The sequence below is a fragment of the Rhinolophus sinicus genome, linkage group LG10 (genome assembly GCF_036562045.2).
Source record: "Rhinolophus sinicus isolate RSC01 linkage group LG10, ASM3656204v1, whole genome shotgun sequence".
Lineage (NCBI taxonomy): Eukaryota > Metazoa > Chordata > Mammalia > Chiroptera > Rhinolophidae > Rhinolophus > Rhinolophus sinicus.
In genome coordinates this window covers 82,405,822-82,425,259 of record NC_133759.1, presented here as the reverse complement: position 1 = coordinate 82,425,259, position 19,438 = coordinate 82,405,822, and the positions used below count along the sequence as shown (strand labels likewise).

Here is a 19,438-nt window from a genome sequence, read left to right as displayed (position 1 = left end):
GACTTGACTTGGAGCCGATGAGTCCTTGAAAAGTACACTGTTCCCCAATATCCCCCAATTAAAAAAAAATTCAAACCAATAGTAAGGTCATATAGATATTTTTAGATTTATTACATTTTTTCCAATTAAAATATTTCAAATTGACCTCTTAGATCCATATTAAGTTTAGTTTTTATATAGAATGAGATAAGACTTTTGTTTCTTTATTTAGCAAGCCAATTTTCCTAATAGCATTTGCTAAGTAATCAGTCTCCCATCACCCCTGTGATTTCGACACCTCCTCTATCATGACTGAGTTATTTTATGTAAAAGAATCTAACGCTGGATTCCATTCTATCTGGCAGTCTACAAGTCTGTTCCTTATTATTCAAATAGGATATTCTGTTCTCACCTATTCTTATTCTTATGCATAGGAAGCATATGATTTGCTTCTTATGAATCTGAGGGATAAAGAGGGCCCAAACATTCTTTATTTTTCATGTTTAAATGTCTATTTAAATGAAATTCTCACAACTAGTAAATGTCTGTTGCAACACAAAATAAAACTAGTAAAAATTGTATGAAGCAAAGAAAGAAGATTTCTAAGGAAATTGAAATTTGTCTCACTTATTTCACAATGTCAAGTAAAATTCCTTTTTCCTGCACCACCTAGTCCATAATACTTAGTTTTATGAGAGAAATTATAGAAGTGTCTACACACACTAGCTCTATATACACACTACATTCCAGTTATCAAAATCTCTCCTATAATCCTCCATTCAAAGGTCCTCTTATATTAGGTTGGTGCAAAAGTAGTGGCGGGTTTTTGCATTTTCGATTGCAAAATATGCCATTACTTTTGCACCAACCTAATAGATTGGAGACCTTATGATTTGTGTGCCATGAGGCATCTATATATACAAACCCATTCCTTCTTTGTAGATGCCTGAGAGAGGCCACAACAAATTAAGGATTTTTTACATTTACTCTTAAAAATCAATAGGAAAATGAACCTAATTTATTTCATGAACAGTTTGAATTTTCATTTTGATTTCTTAAGAAGCTTTTATCTGTACTCTTCTGATGGTGTGTTATTTTACTCAGGATAATACTATGAGCTATATCCTATTTAAGTTATGAACAATATAAAAATTAAAAATTTAAACTAGCAAACATGGTATATTTAAAGAAAACAAAATAGCAGTATCATATCCCAGAACATTATAAGACTCCTCCCCCACAAAACAGCATCAACAATGACAACAAAAAAAGGAAAATTCCTTAGGAAATCAATAATTTCCAATCTGGTCACTTTCAGTTTGTCATAAAGTACATTCTGGAAAAACTCTATATAAAAAAAATAAAATAAAAAAATAAAGTGCCCTAGTACTGAATACGGCAAGGTAGCATTTTATCCATTTTGACGAAAATTTTCAAGGAGAATGGTGTGATAAAATCCAAAATACTTTCCACCCAGATTCAACCATTTAATATTTTTGCTTTATCTACATTTTGATGAAATGTCTAGAAGTAAATTACATATATTGTGGAATTCACTCTTTTTAAAATTAGTTTCAGGTGGAATTCACTCTTAGTCATTCAGTTTGCAACTCCAAATAATAACATTGTCTTATATAACCACAACGAATGGCAATTTAGTTGTACCATTACTGCAACTAAAAATTAGCAATAACTTCATTAATATGACATTTTTTACCAAATAAATGAACAAAACAAACAGAAAACACACACATTATATCTCCATTTCATTATAGCCACTAATAAAGATTTTTAAAGCAATGGCCAGAGTGTAAGCAATAATGCATGCAGCTACAATACAACCGAAATCCATTACAGATTGGCAAAAGTATCCTGTTTGCCAAGAATAACAAAAGACTAGATGTTTAAAATAAATTATTTTATTGAATGTTGAATCCAAAGCTATTCCTAAAATTCTCATTTTCTTCTACATTCCTACCAGTGTCACGGACTGGAAGACTAGGAATAATAGGCTTCAGAAATTTAAATTCATTTGTGCCAGAACCTCCAGTAAGACACACCTCATACTGGTAGCTCTGGGACAAGGTCCCGGTGCCGGCGACGTCCACCAGGTGGCCCGGGAAGTGGCCCTCGGGCACCGAGCAGCCACCCAACGAGGCGGCCCTGCCCCTCCTGCACAGCCGCACCGCGATGAACGCCAGCACCGAGAACAGGAAGAGCGACGACACCGACGCCAACGCGATGACCAGGTAGACCGTGAGCGGGTCGGCCTGGGCCGGGTCGGACGCCGCTTCCGGGAGCGGCAGGTAGGGCTGCGAGAAGCCGTCCACCAGCAGCACGTGCAGCGTGACGCTGGCCGACAGCGGCGGCTCGCCATTGTCCTTGACCAGCACCACCAGCCTGTGCTTGGCCGCGTCGCGCTCGCTCAGCAGCCGCGCGGTGCGCACCTCGCCGTTGTGCGCCCACACGCCGAACAGCCCGGGCTCCGTGGCCTTGAGCAGCTGGTACGACAGCCAGGCGTTCTGGCCCGAGTCTCCGTCCACCGCCACCACCTTGCTCACCAGGTAGCCCGGCTCGGCCGCCCTGGGCACCAGCTCGGTGCAGGGCGCAGAGCCGTTCTGCAGCGGGTACAGCACGAAGGGCGAGTTGTCGTTGGCGTCCAGCACCAGCACGCGCACCAGCGCCTGGCTGCTCAGCGCAGGGGAGCCGCGGTCCGTGGCGCCCACGCGGAACTCCAAGGCCTGCAGGACCTCGTAATCCAGCGCCCTCAGCGCGAACAGCTGCCCGTTGTCGGCGTTGATGGACACCAGGGAGGCCAGGGGCAGGTGCGGGTCCTGTGGCGGCAGCAGCGAGTAGGTGACCTGGGCGTTGGCGCCCGCGTCTCTGTCGGTGGCGCTGACGCTGCCTATGTGCAGGGCGGGGCTGTTGTTCTCGCGGACGAACAGGGTGTAGGAGGTTTGGGTGAAGGCCGGGGCGTTGTCGTTGACGTCGGAGATCAGCACGGTTATATTGTGCTGGGTTTTCAGCCTGGGGGTCCCCAAGTCGGTGACGGTGATGGTGATGTTGTACTCGTCCCTGCTTTCTCTGTCTAGCTTTCCCTCCGTTTCCAATGTGTAGTAATTTTCAACTGAAGATTTGAGCACGAAGGGGAGGTCTTCTGGGATAGAACAAATCATTCTCCCATTGTCCCCAGAATCTCTGTCTCGGATACTAAAAACCATAACCACTGTTTCAGGCGAATTTTCTGGGATTGGATTGGTAATTGATGAAATGGTGACTTCAGGAGTATTGTCATTCACATCCATCACCTGAATTCTGATTGTCGATTTTCCAAAAAGACCTCCGCCATCTGTGGCTTGAATGATAATTGAGTATGATTCAATTGTTTCAAAATCCAAGGATGCCGTTAAACTAACTTCTCCAGACTCTTGATTAATTTCAAATGTCTTGCGAATATCTTCAGAGGCATGGGAAAAAGTATATGATATTTCCCCATTTTTTCCTGAGTCTAAATCCCAAGCCGAGACAGTGACAACCAGCGAGCCTAGTGCGCTATTCTCTGGAATCTTCACCTCATAAAATGGCTGCTCAAACTCCGGGGAGTTGTCATTAATGTCCACGACCACCACCCTAACTGAAGCAGTCCCGGACCTGGGTGGAGATCCACCATCCACAGCAGTGAGGATGAAACTGAACTCGGACTGCTCTTCATAATCCAGTGCCTTGTCCAGAACTAACTCTGGGTATTTCCTATTGTCTGGATTGACTCTCATTTTAATATGGAAGTGAGAGTTGGGGCTTATTTTGTAGCTTTTTAGAGCGTTGATTCCTACATCTAAATCCTCCGCACTTTCTAGTAAGAACACAGCACCGACAGGACTATTCTCTGGAATTTCTAGCAGCATTTCTTTTTCTAAGAAGACGGGAGAGTGGTCATTTATGTCCCTGACCTCGACCTCAATCTGTAAAAACTGCAAGGGGTTTTTCATTAACACCTGGAAATGCAGCACACAGGTCTCGGTGAAGCCACAGAGTTCCTCCCGGTCTAGCGCTTCGCTTAAGAGCAAATCCCCGGTGTTTATATTAAGCTGAAAACGGTGTTTGTTATCATTAGAGACCACCCGAGCCGCCCTCGAGGACAGTTCACTCACTTCTAGTCCTAGGTCCTTTGCCAAATTGCCTACAAAACTCCCACTCGGCATTTCCTCTGACACAGAAAAACGCCCAGACTCGGAGCCCGCCTGAGACATTCGCAGCAAAACAAAGAGAAGTAGGACTTGCCTGATCTGCAGAGCGCCTGCCCTTGGGTTCTCCATAGCTCCTTTCCCAAAAGCTTCCTGCAGAATCGCTTCAGCTTCACTTCACAGTTCTGGAAAACGTGATTCCAGTATGTCCACTGAATCGTCGGAGGCCTAAGGATTTTAATCCCTTTGAATAGCTTCTGGCTCGCCCTTTAAAGCTTGTTATTTCTGTCTTCCCAAGGCTCTGTGTGTCCTCCCAAGGCTCATCCAGCGTAGTGGTATTTTTTGGTTTCTTTCTTTTTTTTTCCATTCTTTCCCCTACGATATTATCCTGCAGCGCCACCATGCGTCCCCACAGAATTTCAGAGTTTGACGAAGGCTACCTGAATTCAATTCAGATAAATGTCCTCTAGAAACAAATATTGTTTTATTCATGTGTTTAAGTAATTACAAAAATATTCTATCTTTCATAAGAATTAATTTATATACTATTTATAGTTTGTGGTGTTGTTAGTATTTGTTTTAAAGCATTTAGTATCTATCCCCACTCTCCCAACAACTGCAAGTGCTCAGGTGTAGTGAATACATAAATACAAGATGTGATTCCTGGCCCCCAGGAGTTTGTAATCTTTCTGAGAAGATTTAAAACTTGAAGCAAGAGGAGTATAAATGGCTGTTAAACTGAACGAAATTCCATCACTACTTGGGCTTCTTTAGGTGGTAAAGAGAAGGGAAAGTGTATATGAGCCATTTCAGAAGTGCTCCCAGAATGTGAAACTGGATTAACCATAAGATGGGACATATATAGATAGTTGTTATAGCACAAGAAAGTATTTCAGTAGATTTATTTGATAGCAATTAACTGTGAACTGTTAGAAAATGAAATAAAATAGTGGGGTGGAACATATTGTGTAAATCCATAATTTAGTTCTTGTTTCTCATAATTTACAAAAAAAATAATAAGTACACAAACACAAACATGTTAGTTTCATTCAAAGCAGAATTACTACAAAAGCTGGCTTCCCTCAAGGTCCCAAGATTTATTTCAGCTACAACTATGGTCATCTGCTTTCTTTTTCTGCACAGAAAGACAGAGTGAGAGAGATTCTCTTTCCCAACCATAGAACAAAAACTTAGCTTTACTCTAATTAGGCCAGCTAAGATAATGTACCAGCTACTGAAGCAATCATTGTTTCAAGAGGTATAGAGTTACAGGTGGAGATTTTGGTCCCAGAATCTGAAGATCTATCTTTGGCCTTTGTTTTAGCCAAAGAGGTGGTCCCCCTGTCTGGGACCACCTCTTTAGCTTTGGGTGCTTTCAGTCCTATTCAAAGGGCATAGCTGCTATATAACGAGGGAGATTGTTTAGAATAGATGCTAGGAGCTCACCAATGATATGCACTACAGAAGGTCTCAAAAGTGCTCTCAAGATGGAGGACAGACCTAACAAGTTGACATTTTAAAAATAAGTTGAAATTACATTCTTAAAAATGTAAGTTAGATACATGGTTGAAAAATCAACTACAAAAGGGTAGAAATTGACAAGTGGTGGATTGACTACATACTATTATCCTCCCTTTTTAAAAATACCCACTAAAATGATAAATATAACAAAATGGTATGAATTCACAAAACCTAAGAATGCAAAAGTGAATACATGTATTTGATGACTGAAAGTAGATGGAAGAGCAGTTAAGTTAGCAGTTTCAAGAAATGTCTGAAGTAAAATTCTTATATTGGAGATATTCACAAGAAACTAGTGGGTTTGTCCCACATAATCCCATTTAGGTACAAGATTTGGAGGAACCAAGTGTAGGAAAAGATCACAGTCAGTCAAAGACTGAAAATAAGTTATTGATTGAAAGTACATATATAGGAGAGTTAAATTCCCTGATCTTCTTATCATTCTACACATACAGGAAAGAAAGTCAGGACCAGAGAATTGATCATTTATTCAACAGAGAAATTAAATTGGACTATCTGTAGTTTTGGAGACTCTAGGCAGAACTGAGTGCAAGTGTGAAGTGTGAGACTAAAACTGGAAGATTAAGCCAAACTTTGCATCCTGAATGGTGAGATTTCTAACCCTTTCCCATAAAACATTCTTCAATTGTAGGACACAAGATATATGACTGATCCTCTCCCTAACTCTCACACAGACAATGTTGCAGAATTCTGACCTGGAGAATATGAAAGACTCAGCCATACTGATATTTGAGGATCTCCTAAGGTAATAGTTCTACCCTAGCATGGATACATTAGAGTGAAGCCCTGCCATCAACCAGACTCATGTACTCACAAAGAGCCAACTGTCAGCACTATGGTGTCTCATCATTATTAAATATGAGAAGAGATCCAAGGACTGCAAGACATTTGAGGAAATGCCTACAACATGACATAGAATTGGCCGAAACCACCACAAAAAAGGAACAGCAGGAAACAAACAGATATAATAAAGGAAATAGAAGAAAGTTCTTTAAAATGTCTGATTAATATCCCCAGAGTAGTAAAGTCTAATAAAAGCTAATACTTATTGAGTATTTACTCTCTGCTACCCATTGTTTTAAGTGCCATGTATGTGTTTACCCATTTAATATTAACAGTAACTATATGAAGTATGTATTCTTATTGTAAGATAAAGAATAGATTAGGGCTGAAGTGTCCCTTACTAGCTATATAATCTTGGGTAAGTTCTTAATTTTCCTATGACTCTCCCATTTTGAAAATAGGTATGATAGTAGTTTTTACTGCATTTTTTTGCATAGTGCATTTTAAAAGAATAACTACATTAATTATAGATGAGAGAAGATAATACATTTACAATTCTGTAACAAGATGCTATGAAAAACACTCAGAGAACCAAAAAGAGTTCTAAAAAATATTTGTCAGCCAAAATGAAAATATATAAGGATTGGATGATAAGTTATCCAAAAAGTAGAGCAAAAGACAAAGAGAAAATAAGAAAGGGAAAAAAAAAGATCGTATTAGAGATTCAATCCAGGAGATCCAATATTTAACTAATGAGATTCTGGTTAAAGTGAGACTGCAGAAAATTCAAGGGAGAAATTATGAAGGAAAGAAAATTTCTGTACCTGAAAGTGAGTGTCTAAACATTAACAGGAAACACCCACATGATCAGAGAAGTAAATAAATAGCTTGCACTATGGTATTTTCAGGATATGAGGGACAAATTGCAAATGTGTCCACAATAAAAAAAAATGAAGTGACATTAAAAGACATAGGAATCAGCATTGAATCTGTCTTCTGAACAGCAACTTTATATGCAATTAGTAAAAGAAACCATTTTCAAAATCTGAGTGACAATTATTTTCAACCTAGAATTTTATACCCAGCCAAACTGTCAATCAAATGAAAATAAAATGAAGATACCTCCACAAGGCAGAGTCTCAAAAAAATTTACCTCCTCTGCATCCATTTTATGACGGTGTTGAGAGATGTGTGCCAGCTAAATAAGGGAGTAAACTAAGAAAGAAGACTATACTAGATTTTGTAAAGGGGAATGAATACAAGAAATATTAAAGGAAAAAAGTCCTAGGGTGACAGCCTATATAGAGAGCAGCCAGTGTAAATGAATGGAGGGATCTGAGTAAAAGATCTCAAGGAAATAAATATAATTTATAGGTATCAGGCATATTTGAATATTTAAGGAAAAATATTGATATTCAAATGAGAAATAATGTGAAAAATTAATAGCAACAAATAGAAAATGATGCTAGTAAAAACAACAATCAGCTCTAGGAAAGATGTTTTTCAAGAAAGTACATGTATTCATACTACACTAACATGTTTTTTGAAATAATCTTAGTTATATAGACGAAAACTACTACTTCAACTAAAAATATCCCTGTGACAACTTTATTGGGAGAATAGGAGAAAGGAAATATGTGGTGTTTGTATGTGTGTTTGTTATTTGGAGGGTATGAAAGTTAAATCCTCTCTTATCATAGGGTGAAGTGATTAACGTATTGAATGTCAAGATATAGCAATATAAACATATATTACTTAGAAATAAATAAACATATATTACTTAGAGATCAATTGTAGAGAAACCACTCATAGAAGGTGGCTGGAGATTGAAGAATCTATTTTTTTCCTTTATGGTTTCAGTTTACCTCAATTTTTAAATTTGATAATAATAAAAAAGATTTACATAATTAAATGAAGAGTATCTCCCAATAGGCCACTGAAATTCTCACATTCAAATTTTCAAAATGTTTTTATTTATATTCACTTTCATGCAGGTTATTACATTTTGTTTGAGTTATGACATGATCTGTTTTACATATCAGCAGAAGTGAACACTAGAAAATACTGAGAAAGAGTAGTGTATGTAAAAGAAATGAAATAATAATATAAACACAAGAATGTCATTAGCGTATGGAAAGGGAATGAAATAATAATATAAACACAAGAATATTATTGGAGTCCAATATTGCTCACTAAATAATGTTTCATTTTATCATAAGTAGAATAATAGAGAACTGTTTCTTCTTAAATGCTATGATTTAGAACTAAATGACATGGATTTCTAATATGATTAAACAGAATGTTAGAATATGGTCAGAAGGGCAAGTATGTCTTCTTATATGAAACAAGTACATTAGAGGTGTGGATAGGATAATAAGATGCAGTCTGAAATGCAGTAGGAGAAAAATCAAAACCTCAGCTTTCTAGAACGAGAAGTAATAAGAGCTAAAGCCTTGTATATTTTGAAAGAATTATACCTTTAAACTACTATTTATAAATGGGTACTAATTAAATCCGTTGATTAATGCAAAAAAGGATTAAATAACATTGTAAAAACAGGTATACAGTACTTTAAAATTAGGCTCGAAATTGCATAATAATTTAACTGGGCGTTTTAAAATAAACTAATATTTACATGGTTGTATGACACATCAAAAGTGCATGAAAATATAAACATAAAAATAATTTTTACTGAAAATTAAATCCAAAGCTATTTCCAAAGGTGGAATTTTCCTCACTATTCCTCCCAGGACTCTGTGCCTGAATATTGGGGACAATAGGTTTGAGGAATTTGAAATCGCTGGTCCCTGAGTCTCTTGTCAGACAAACCTCATATTGGTAGCTCTGGGAAAGGGTCCCAGTACCGCTGACATCCACCAGGTGGCCCGGGAAGTGGCCCTCGGGCACCGAGCAGCCACCCAATGCGGCGGCCCTGCCCCTCCTGCACAGCCGCACCGCGATGAACGCCAGCACCGAGAACAGGAAGAGCGACGACACCGACGCCAACGCGATGACCAGGTAGACCGTGAGCGGGTCGGCCTGGGCCGGGTCGGCCGCCGCTTCCGGGAGCGGCAGGTAGGGCTGCGAGAAGCCGTCCACCAGCAGCACGTGCAGCGTGACGCTGGCCGACAGCGGCGGCTCGCCATTGTCCTTGACCAGCACCACCAGCCTGTGCTTGGACGCGTCGCGCTCGCTCAGCAGCCGCGCCGTGCGCACCTCGCCGTTGCGCCCACACGCCGAACAGCCCGGGCTCCGTGGCCTTGAGCAGCTGGTACGACAGCCAGGCGTTCTGGCCCGAGTCTCCGTCCACCGCCACCACCTTGCTCACCAGGTAGCCCGGCTCGGCCGCCCTGGGCACCAGCTCGGTGCAGGGCGCAGAGCCGTTCTGCAGCGGGTACAGCACGAAGGGCGAGTTGTCGTTGGCGTCCAGCACCAGCACGCGCACCAGCGCCTGGCTGCTCAGCGCAGGGGAGCCGCGGTCCGTGGCGCCCACGCGGAACTCCAAGGCCTGCAGGGCCTCGTAATCCAGCGCCCTCAGCGCGAACAGCTGCCCGTTGTCGGCGTTGATGGACACCAGGGAGGCCAGGGGCAGGTGCGGGTCCTGCGGCGGCAGCAGCGAGTAGGTGACCTGGGCGTTGGCGCCCGCGTCTCTGTCGGTGGCGCTGACGCTGCCTATGTGCAGGGCGGGGCTGTTGTTCTCGCGGACGAACAGGGTGTAGGAGGTTTGGGTGAAGGCCGGGGCGTTGTCGTTGACGTCGGAGACCAGCACGGTTATGTTGTGCTGGGTTTTCAGCCTGGGTGTCCCCAAGTCGGTGACGGTGATGGTGATGTTGTACTCGGCCTGGCTTTCTCTGTCCAGCGCACCATCTGTCGTTAGAATGTAATAATTCTCCATAGAGGGTCTCAGAACGAATGGCAGATTATCTTGAATGTAGCAAACCATCTTTCCATTTTCTCCAGAGTCTCTGTCTTTAATCCTAAAAACTGCCAATATGGTCTCAGGAGAGTTCTCAGCAATTTGGTTGGAAAGTGATGACATGATTAGTTCCGGGCGATTGTCATTGGTGTCTAATACCTCAATCAAAACCGTACATCTTGCAGAAAGGCCCCCACCGTCAATTGCCTGTATATTTACTTTGTAAGATTTTACTAGCTCATAATCAAGCAACACTCTGAGAATGATCTCCCCAGAAAAAGGATTGATTTGAAAGGTTGCTTGAATATCTTCAGAAGCATCAAAAAGTGAATAGGATATGTCTGCATAGACTCCAGAGTCTACATCTTCTGCAGAGACTTTAGCAATAATGGATCCTACCGGGCTGTTCTCAGGAGCCTGGGTCACATAAGTTGCCTGAGAAAAGTGTGGGGCATTGTCATTGACGTCCAGGATCACAATGCGTATAGTGGTCGTCCCAGACCTGGGTGGAGACCCGCCATCCAGCGCCATGAGTGTTAAACTGAGCTCTTGCTGCTTCTCCCTGTCTAGCGCCTTGTCCAACACTAGCTCTGGATATATCATACCTTCATCACTGTCACTAACTTTAATATGGAAAAAAGAATTGGGATTGATGGTGTAGTTTTGGATACTGTTAGGTCCTCCATCTGAATCATGTGCTCTTTCTAGTCGAAATGTCGTCCCTTCAGCTGTGTTTTCTAATATTTTTAAGACCGTGTCTTTGTCCCGAAACACTGGTGAATGATCATTTATGTCCCTGACCCTCAGCTCAGCCCGGTAAATCTGAAAGGGATTATCCATTAAAATTTGGAAATACAGCATACAGGGCTCTGTGGAGCCACACAGCTTCTCCCGGTCCAGTTTCTCATTTGTGAGCAAATCCCCAGTATGAGAATCCAGGAGCAAGTATTGTTTGTTATCATCAAAGATCACCCGGACTCCCCTGGCAAACAGCTCCCGGTCCCCTAGCCCCAGATCCTTTGCCAGATTGACCACAAACGATCCTCTCTCCATTTCCTCAGTCACTGAATATTGTCCAAACTCAGAACCTGCCAAGGATACTCCCCAAAACAGAAAGAGAAACAGTACTTGCCTTTGTCTTTGGCAGCACAACCTTCCAGCCTCCATAGCTTCTTTTGAACACATCTTTCGTCAATATTGGTCACAATCACAGCTCCCAGCATAGAGAAACAGCAGTCGCAAAAACCAGACCTATGCCATGTAGTAGCAGAGGTCTGAGGTTTTGTTCCTTTCCCAATCTTGGGCAGCTACGGCTATTCTCCCAGCCTTCCTGCCGCGTTCTTCCGTTTTTGTTAGTGATTTCCACAGCATTCTCACTTGAATTCCTTTTTCTGTCTCTTTAGCCTGCAGCGCCATCGCGTGGCCTCCAACAGACTCAAATGGCTATACCCAACTTGTGTGTATATATTTATACATTTCTTCTTTAGTGGCTCATTTAAATATTTCCTTTTTCTTTTGTTCGTTTTGTAAAAAATAATGTTAAGATCGAGAACCGTTCGCGTTGTTGAGATTTTTCACCGCTTCATGGGGAAAGTTAAAAATTCAACAGCTGCAAAAAGAATGTTTTCTAGCAGTTAACTATCTACCTCATTGTGCTAGATTTGGTTCTGTACTAGGATTTTCACTCCTGACACTACCCCCAGGAACCAAAGGGACAATTGTGATTTCTGGGACCACCAAAATAATAATTTTACTTTTCCAGAAACACTGGGCATAGGAACACCAAAAAACTGAGGAAAGAAACTTGTTTCACAATTTCTTCAACAAATTTCTTCAAAATTTAATTACATTGCCTACATAGAATCATCACTCTATAATTCAGAAGGAAGCATTTACTATCCCTCCTTTGTGCTCCCATAAAACGTGTATCTTGCCCTGTAAATATTATTGCTTCCCATTTCATGCCATTTCAATCTGTCCCTACTTAAGGATGGAAACTATGCCTTCTCATCTGTGGTTGGCAAATAAGACACTCACTAAATGTTTGCTGTATTCAGGCATGTATAAATAAACCGTTGAGTAGGAAATGAAACAATTTTCAGTATTTTAAAATCCTTATCATTTGAAAATTGTATTCTTTCACTTACTCATTCTTTGCAATTTCTGTTCCCTTTCTTATGTCTTTGTTTTTCTTATATTAGCTTTAGAATTACTTGCAGAATTAAAGAGGGAATTGAACTTTATTTCAAAGTCCCTCTTAATTAAGATCCAGTGTGATCTAATTTCTCTGCACCAAAGAAAGGCAGGTGAAGATAGACCACACTAATGCCTATTCTAACACTATTGAAAGTAAGAACAGCATTTTAACATCTGCCTCAGATAGAATTTTATTCAAAGGTCTGCTATCTAGAAAAAAGCTCTATTTCTCCCACAATAAGCAAGAAATACAGAATAAATTGAAGGCTATTATACAGGGAAAGGGCTAGACACTGCCAAAAAACACTTTAATTATTGAATATAAAAGCGATACCATATAAATCTATGCTTGATGACTTCTATTTTTTTCAACTGAAAAGGGCTGCATTGTTTGCCATTAAAAACTTAACAAGAATCTCTGATTTTTTCATACAGAATTACAGCAAAAAATTATTATATATTTCTACATGATGCTATAGAATGCCTAAATTTGTTGTCTCCAAACTTACACACACACACACACACACACACACACACACACACACTCAATATCTTACAATGCAGTTTCTTCTCATTTTCAGATAAGGCTGATATTTATTTATCATATCAAAGTAACACAAATATTATATATTATATAGGCAGATAGAAATATAAGGAAAATAAAACTTTAGAAAAACTAACACAGTTTAAGAAAATTGCTGTAATGAAAACAGAGGATAACAAACCAAATACCAGTTTTGAAAGGATAAAAAGAGAAAAATATCAGATAATAAATATACAAAGCAATGCAGCCGATTATTTTAATGATTGAAGAAATTCTAGGAAAAGGAGAACTAATATTAAAATGTAAATAGAATGTCAATAAAGACATTTATAAGAGAAAAAAATTTCATGAAATTAATTTTGAAGGTAAATCCTATTTCACGCGTTGGGATTCTAGTAAGAAATACTTCATTGAGCTAAAATATGAGGAAAAGGAAATTTGTGAAGTTAAGCATAAAATTGGAAATTGAGGATGAACCAAATGGAGAAAATTAAACAGCATCTTATTGGTGGCGGAGGGCACAAACAATTTAGTTAGTAGACAAAATACATGAGAAGTTAATGTCCTTATTATTAGTTCCTATGAGTAATTAAATCTCAGAGCTATTCCGAAAGTAGGGATTTTCTTCCTTTTCCCTCCCTGAGATCTGCGATGTGAGATTGGGGATAACTGGTTTTAGAAACTTGAACTCACTGGTACCTGAGCCTCCCGTCAGACACACCTCATACTGGTAGCTCTGGGAAAGGGTCCCAGTACCGCTGACATCCACCAGGTGGCCCGGGAAGTGGCCCTCGGGCACCGAGCAGCCACCCAATGCGGCGGCCCTGCCCCTCCTGCACAGCCGCACCGCGATGAACGCCAGCACCGAGAACAGGAAGAGCGACGACACCGACGCCAACGCGATGACCAGGTAGACCGTGAGCGGGTCGGCCTGGGCCGGGTCGGCCGCCGCTTCCGGGAGCGGCAGGTAGGGCTGCGAGAAGCCGTCCACCAGCAGCACGTGCAGCGTGACGCTGGCCGACAGCGGCGGCTCGCCATTGTCCTTGACCAGCACCACCAGCCTGTGCTTGGCCGCGTCGCGCTCGCTCAGCAACCGCGCCGTGCGCACCTCGCCGTTGTGCGCCCACACGCCGAACAGCCCGGGCTCCGTGGCCTTGAGCAGCTGGTACGACAGCCAGGCGTTCTGGCCCGAGTCTCCGTCCACCGCCACCACCTTGCTCACCAGGTAGCCCGGCTCGGCCGCCCTGGGCACCAGCTCGGTGCAGGGCGCAGAGCCGTTCTGCAGCGGGTACAGCACGAAGGGCGAGTTGTCGTTGGCGTCCAGCACCAGCACGCGCACCAGCGCCTGGCTGCTCAGCGCAGGGGAGCCGCGGTCCGTGGCGCCCACGCGGAACTCCAAGGCCTGCAGGGCCTCGTAATCCAGCGCCCTCAGCGCGAACAGCTGCCCGTTGTCGGCGTTGATGGACACCAGGGAGGCCAGGGGCAGGTGCGGGTCCTGCGGCGGCAGCAGCGAGTAGGTGACCTGGGCGTTGGCGCCCGCGTCTCTGTCGGTGGCGCTGACGCTGCCTATGTGCAGGGCGGGGCTGTTGTTCTCGCGGACGAACAGGGTGTAGGAGGTTTGGGTGAAGGCCGGGGCGTTGTCGTTGACGTCGGAGACCAGCACGGTTATGTTGTGCTGGGTTTTCAGCCTGGGGGTCCCCAAGTCGGTGGCGGTGATGGTGATGTTATAATGGGCTCTTTCTTCTCTGTCCAATGCTCTCTTCGTTACCAACGTGTAAAAGTTCTTGACCGAAGGTTTTAGAAGAAAAGGAAGGTCATCCTGGATGAAGGAAATAGTCTTTCCATTGTCCCCAGAGTCAGGATCTGAAACACTGAAAACAGCAACTACAATCTCAGGCAAGTTCTCTGGGATGGGGCCAGTTAGTGCTGACACAGTCACTTGTGGGGAGTTATCATTCACATCCACCACCTGCAGGAGAAGAGTGCATTTTCCTGAAAGACCTCCCCCGTCAGTGGCCTTGATGTCCACTTCATAAGACCGAAGTGTTTCAAAATCTACTTGTTTCCTCAGTCGAATTTCTCCTGTCATTGGATTTACTTCCAATGTTTTGCTGATATCTTCTGAAGGCTGAAAGAATGAATATAATATCTTCCCATTGACCCCACTGTCTAAATCGCTCGCAGAGACAGTGACAACCAGGGAACCTATAGGGCTGTTCTCCGCAATATGCACCTTGTAGAGCGGCTGCCCAAATTTGGGGGCGTTATCATTGATGTCTACCACTTCAATGCGCACCTGCGCGCTCCCATAGCGAGGCGGAGAGCCGCCATCCAGCGCGGTCAGAGTTAAAGCGATTTCAGGCTCCTCCTCCCAATCCAGTTCTTTGTCCAACACCAGCTCCGGGTATTTTCTGCCATCGCTGCGATTGTGGGTTAGAACTTGGAAATGGGGGTTTGGGCTGATTCTATAGTTTTGAATATTGTTGCTTCCTACATCCAAGTCCAGAGCATTACTCAGAGGGAATGAGATTCCTAGAGGGCTGTTTTCCGGTATTTTTACAATCATTTCTCTTTCGGTGAACACGGGAGAGTGGTCATTTATGTCCTTCACCCTCAGTTCAGCCTGAAATATCTCTAAGGGATTTTCCATTAGCACTTGGAAATGTAGTACACAAGGCTCAGTGGACCCGCATAGCTCCTCTCGGTCTAGTTTCTCATTTATGAGCAAATCCCCAGTCTGAACCTTGAGTTGCAAATACTGTTTGTGCCCCTGAGAAATGATCCGGGCCCCGCGGGTGGACATCTCTGTCAACCCCAATCCCAGGTCTTTCTCTAGATTTGCCACAAAGAATCCCCTCTCCGTTTCTTCCACTACTGAATAGGGCCCTAACTCGGAGCCCACCCCAGACAAGCTCAGCAAAACAAAGAAAACTAGGACTTGCCTTTGCCTCTGATTGCGCATCCATCCAATCTCCATTGCTTTTGCCTGAAAATTTGGTTCACAGGAGCGTCCTGTATGCCCAGGATCCTGGTAGCCTGGTCCTGAAGTCCAGAACGGCAGAAGTATGTCACTAAATAGAGGTTTTAAAGAGATTTCACTCTCACTTTTGGTCTGGCGGAGAAAACTGTTCTTTGGCTTCCAGGAAGTGTGAAACACTGGATACAGGAGCGGCGTAGGCAATTCTATTTTCCATCATTTAACCTGCAGCGCCACCATGCGTTCTCATTGCGTCTTATGTTTTCTGGCTTAACGTTGGATACAAAATTCTCCCAAATGCACTAAAAAGATTGTGTACATTGTGTTCTGTATTAAAACACTGATTTCTATTTTCGTGTAATTTTTGTGTGTTCAGATAGTCCTCTGTGTTGTTGCAGAGGAGGAATACAAAGAGCAAACTGTTATGTTATTAACTGTTTAAAGCTGTTGAGGTTAATGATTAAATAACATTTAGGCTGAAAAGGACACATATTTAGGAGCAAAATGTTTTCAAAGTAACATGGGATCAGTTTCACAAGCACATATTTTTCATGGTGCATGTTATAAAATTACAAGTGAGTGGACACTGCAAAATTGCAATCAATGGTAGTTCCAAAGAGTATTTAACCAACGCCTTGTTAAAGAATAGATTACTTCCTCTTCTTTCCAACACCAAGACTGACAACTGTTAGTATTCAAAATTTTCAAATTATTGGAAAATTAATTCCCAAATAGGCAGACCTCAAGGTTAGGCCTGCTATGCTTTGGATTCTTTTTAAAAATTATCATGACACAAATAATTTCTGTTTTATTCTTTTTTTAAAAAACAGCTTTAATGAGATATAATTCACATACCATGTAATTCAGCCATTTAAAGTATATAATTCAGCAGCTTTTAGTGTATTCACAGAGTAATGAATCCATCACCACAGTCAATTTTAGAACATGTTCATTACCTCAAAAAAACCCCACAGCCTTTAGTTATCACCTCCCCCAATCCCCTGTCCCTCCTGCCACAAGCCCTAATCAACAATTAATTTACTTTATAGCTCTATAGACTTTCCTATTCTGGACTTTCATATGAGTGGAATAAAATAATACATGGACTTTTGTGACTGGCTTCTTTCACGTAGTATGTTTTCAATGATCCTCCAAGTTGTAGCATGTGTCGGTACTACTTTCCTTTTTGTGGCTGAGTAATGTTCCACTGTATAGATATATCACATTTTGATTATTCACCTGTTGATCGACATTTGAGTTGTTTTCACCTTCTGACTATTATGATTAATGCTGTTATAAACATTCATGTACAGGTGTTTCTGTGGACATACGTTTTCATTTCTCCAGAAGTTAGATCATATCATGTCTCTATGTTTAATTAAGGAACTGCAGTCTTTTACCAAAACAGATGCACCATTTTACATTCCCCTCAGCGGTGTATCAGCATTCCTGTTTTTGCACATCCTCCCAACACTTGCCGTTATCTGACTTTTTGATTCTAGCCATCCTAGTGGGTATGAAGTGGCATCTCATTATAATTTTGATTTGCATTTCTCTGATGAGTAATGACGTTAAACATCTTTTCAGGTGCTTATTGGCCATTTGTATATCTTCCTTTGAGAAATGTCCATTTAGATCTTCGCCCATTTTTATACTGGGTTATTTGCCTTTTTATAATTGAGTTTTAAGAGTTCTTTAGCTATTTTAGATACAAATGACTTATCAGATTTGTATTGTTTTGTTCAATTTTTCCATTTATAAAATCTGGATTGAATTATAGTAAAGATTCATGATATCTATATCTGTTTAGCGTTTTTGTTAAGGATTTTGAGAAGTTTGTTAATTATCTTGTCTGGGGTTAAAGCATCTAATCATTGAAGCCTAACCTCCTGGCCAACCTTCCTTTGGCCACAGGTGGTACTACTAGACTGGATAACTTTCTTCCAAGCAACCAATTGGTGGTAGGCAGAATAATGGCCACCCACTGAAAGCTGCCCATGCACTAATTCCCCAAATCTGTAAATATGTTATCATACATGGCAAAAGAAACTTCAAAGACATAGTTGAATTGAGTACCCTGTAAAGGGAAGATCATCCTGGATTATCTGGGTGGGACAAAACCTTTCCTGGCTATAGTCAAAGAGAGATGTGACTGCGAAAGAATGGTCAAAGAGATACAAGGCTGCTGGCTTTGAAGATGGAATAGGAGGACATGAGTCAAGTAATGTAGGCAACATCTAGAAGCCAGAAAAGACAAAGAAATGGATTCTCCTCTAGAGCCACCAAAAAGGAATGCATCCCTGCTGACACCTTGATTTTAGCCCAGTAAGACCCATATTTGAGATCTACAGAACTACCGTGTTTCCCTGAAAATAAGACCTAATGGCATGATTTTTCAGGATGCTCATAATATAAAATAAGCCCTAACGCGTCTTTTGGAGCAAAAATTAATATAAGAGCCTGTCTTATTTTCAGGGAAATACGGTAGGGCTTATTTTATATTACAGGCATCCTGAAAAATCATGCTAGGGCTTATTTTCCAGTTAGGTCTTATTTTTGGGGAAACACAGTATAAGGTAATACATTCTTATTGCCTTAAGCAACTATGTTTGTGGTCATTTTTATAGCAGCAACAGAAAACTAATACATAACACAAACATAGATTCTCATGCACCCAACTGCTGAGTCAACAAAAATTTTTCAATCTACAAGATTAGCATTATCAGAGCAAATGCTGAAAAATATCTAGTTCAGTTCTGATGAGCTATCATTTCAGAACAAAGTTGTTTCTCACTCCCAACATCTTTTTTCAGCATGCTTTTTAAGAGGAGTTGCCAAAGACATATTGTTAATTGTAACAGAAAATAATTGGAACCTATAAATTTTCCCTATTAAATTTCCAGAATCTCTAAATTATTTAGCGATAAAAATTCCTCCACATCATTGCCTATACTTCTCTTGGTTATTTCATTTAGAATTAATACTAGAATAGCAACTGCTTTTAAATAAATGGTAAAATGGTATGCTAAAATTAATGCAGTATATTTCATTTGAATAAAGGAATTACAAAGATGTATATGATAAAGCAAGTTTCAACTTTCCAAAGAAAATGAAAACTATATATTAGGGATGATGGAAAAAGACTTAAGGGATAGTAGAAGAAATTCAAGGAATACAATCAATCATAGGGCAATACTACTCCCTATCAGGGCATTCATTTCTGCAATAATGAATGTGATATGTTGAGAATGTGCGGGAAGATAATCAAGTTGAGCCATTTGTGACGAAGATAAATTTTGGCCTAAACTCCTGGTTTA

General features: G+C 41.4%; 3 protein-coding genes across 3 annotated transcripts; all 3 read right to left on the bottom strand.

Moving 5' to 3' along the window:
* Nucleotides 1-87: 87 nt before the first annotated feature.
* On the bottom strand, nucleotides 88-8,316 carry LOC141567284 (protocadherin beta-11). The gene has a single exon (XM_074313673.1). The coding sequence runs from the start codon at nucleotides 4,293-4,295 to the stop codon at nucleotides 1,899-1,901; it is 2,397 nt and encodes a 798-aa protein (XP_074169774.1). The 5' UTR covers nucleotides 4,296-8,316; the 3' UTR covers nucleotides 88-1,898.
* Nucleotides 8,317-8,438: 122 nt separating this feature from the next.
* LOC141567283 (protocadherin beta-10-like) lies at nucleotides 8,439-13,029 on the bottom strand. The gene is given in 2 exon segments (XM_074313672.1): nucleotides 8,439-9,714; nucleotides 9,716-13,029. Coding segments are annotated over 2 exon segments (2,412 nt in total). The 5' UTR covers nucleotides 11,590-13,029; the 3' UTR covers nucleotides 8,439-9,176.
* Nucleotides 13,030-13,368: 339 nt separating this feature from the next.
* On the bottom strand, nucleotides 13,369-17,513 carry LOC109451081 (protocadherin beta-16). Its single transcript, XM_074313676.1, has one exon. It carries the CDS (start codon nucleotides 16,119-16,121, stop codon nucleotides 13,734-13,736), a length of 2,388 nt encoding a protein of 795 aa, XP_074169777.1. The 5' UTR covers nucleotides 16,122-17,513; the 3' UTR covers nucleotides 13,369-13,733.
* Between the last annotated feature and the right edge of the window lie 1,925 nt (nucleotides 17,514-19,438).

Bases quoted from the DNA above. Each gene is read 5' to 3' on its own strand.
- LOC109451081 (XM_074313676.1), bottom strand. From the start codon at position 16,121: ATGGAGATTGGATGGATGCGCAATCAGAGGCAAAGGCAAGTCCTAGTT.
- LOC141567284 (XM_074313673.1), bottom strand. From the start codon at position 4,295: ATGGAGAACCCAAGGGCAGGCGCTCTGCAGATCAGGCAAGTCCTACTT.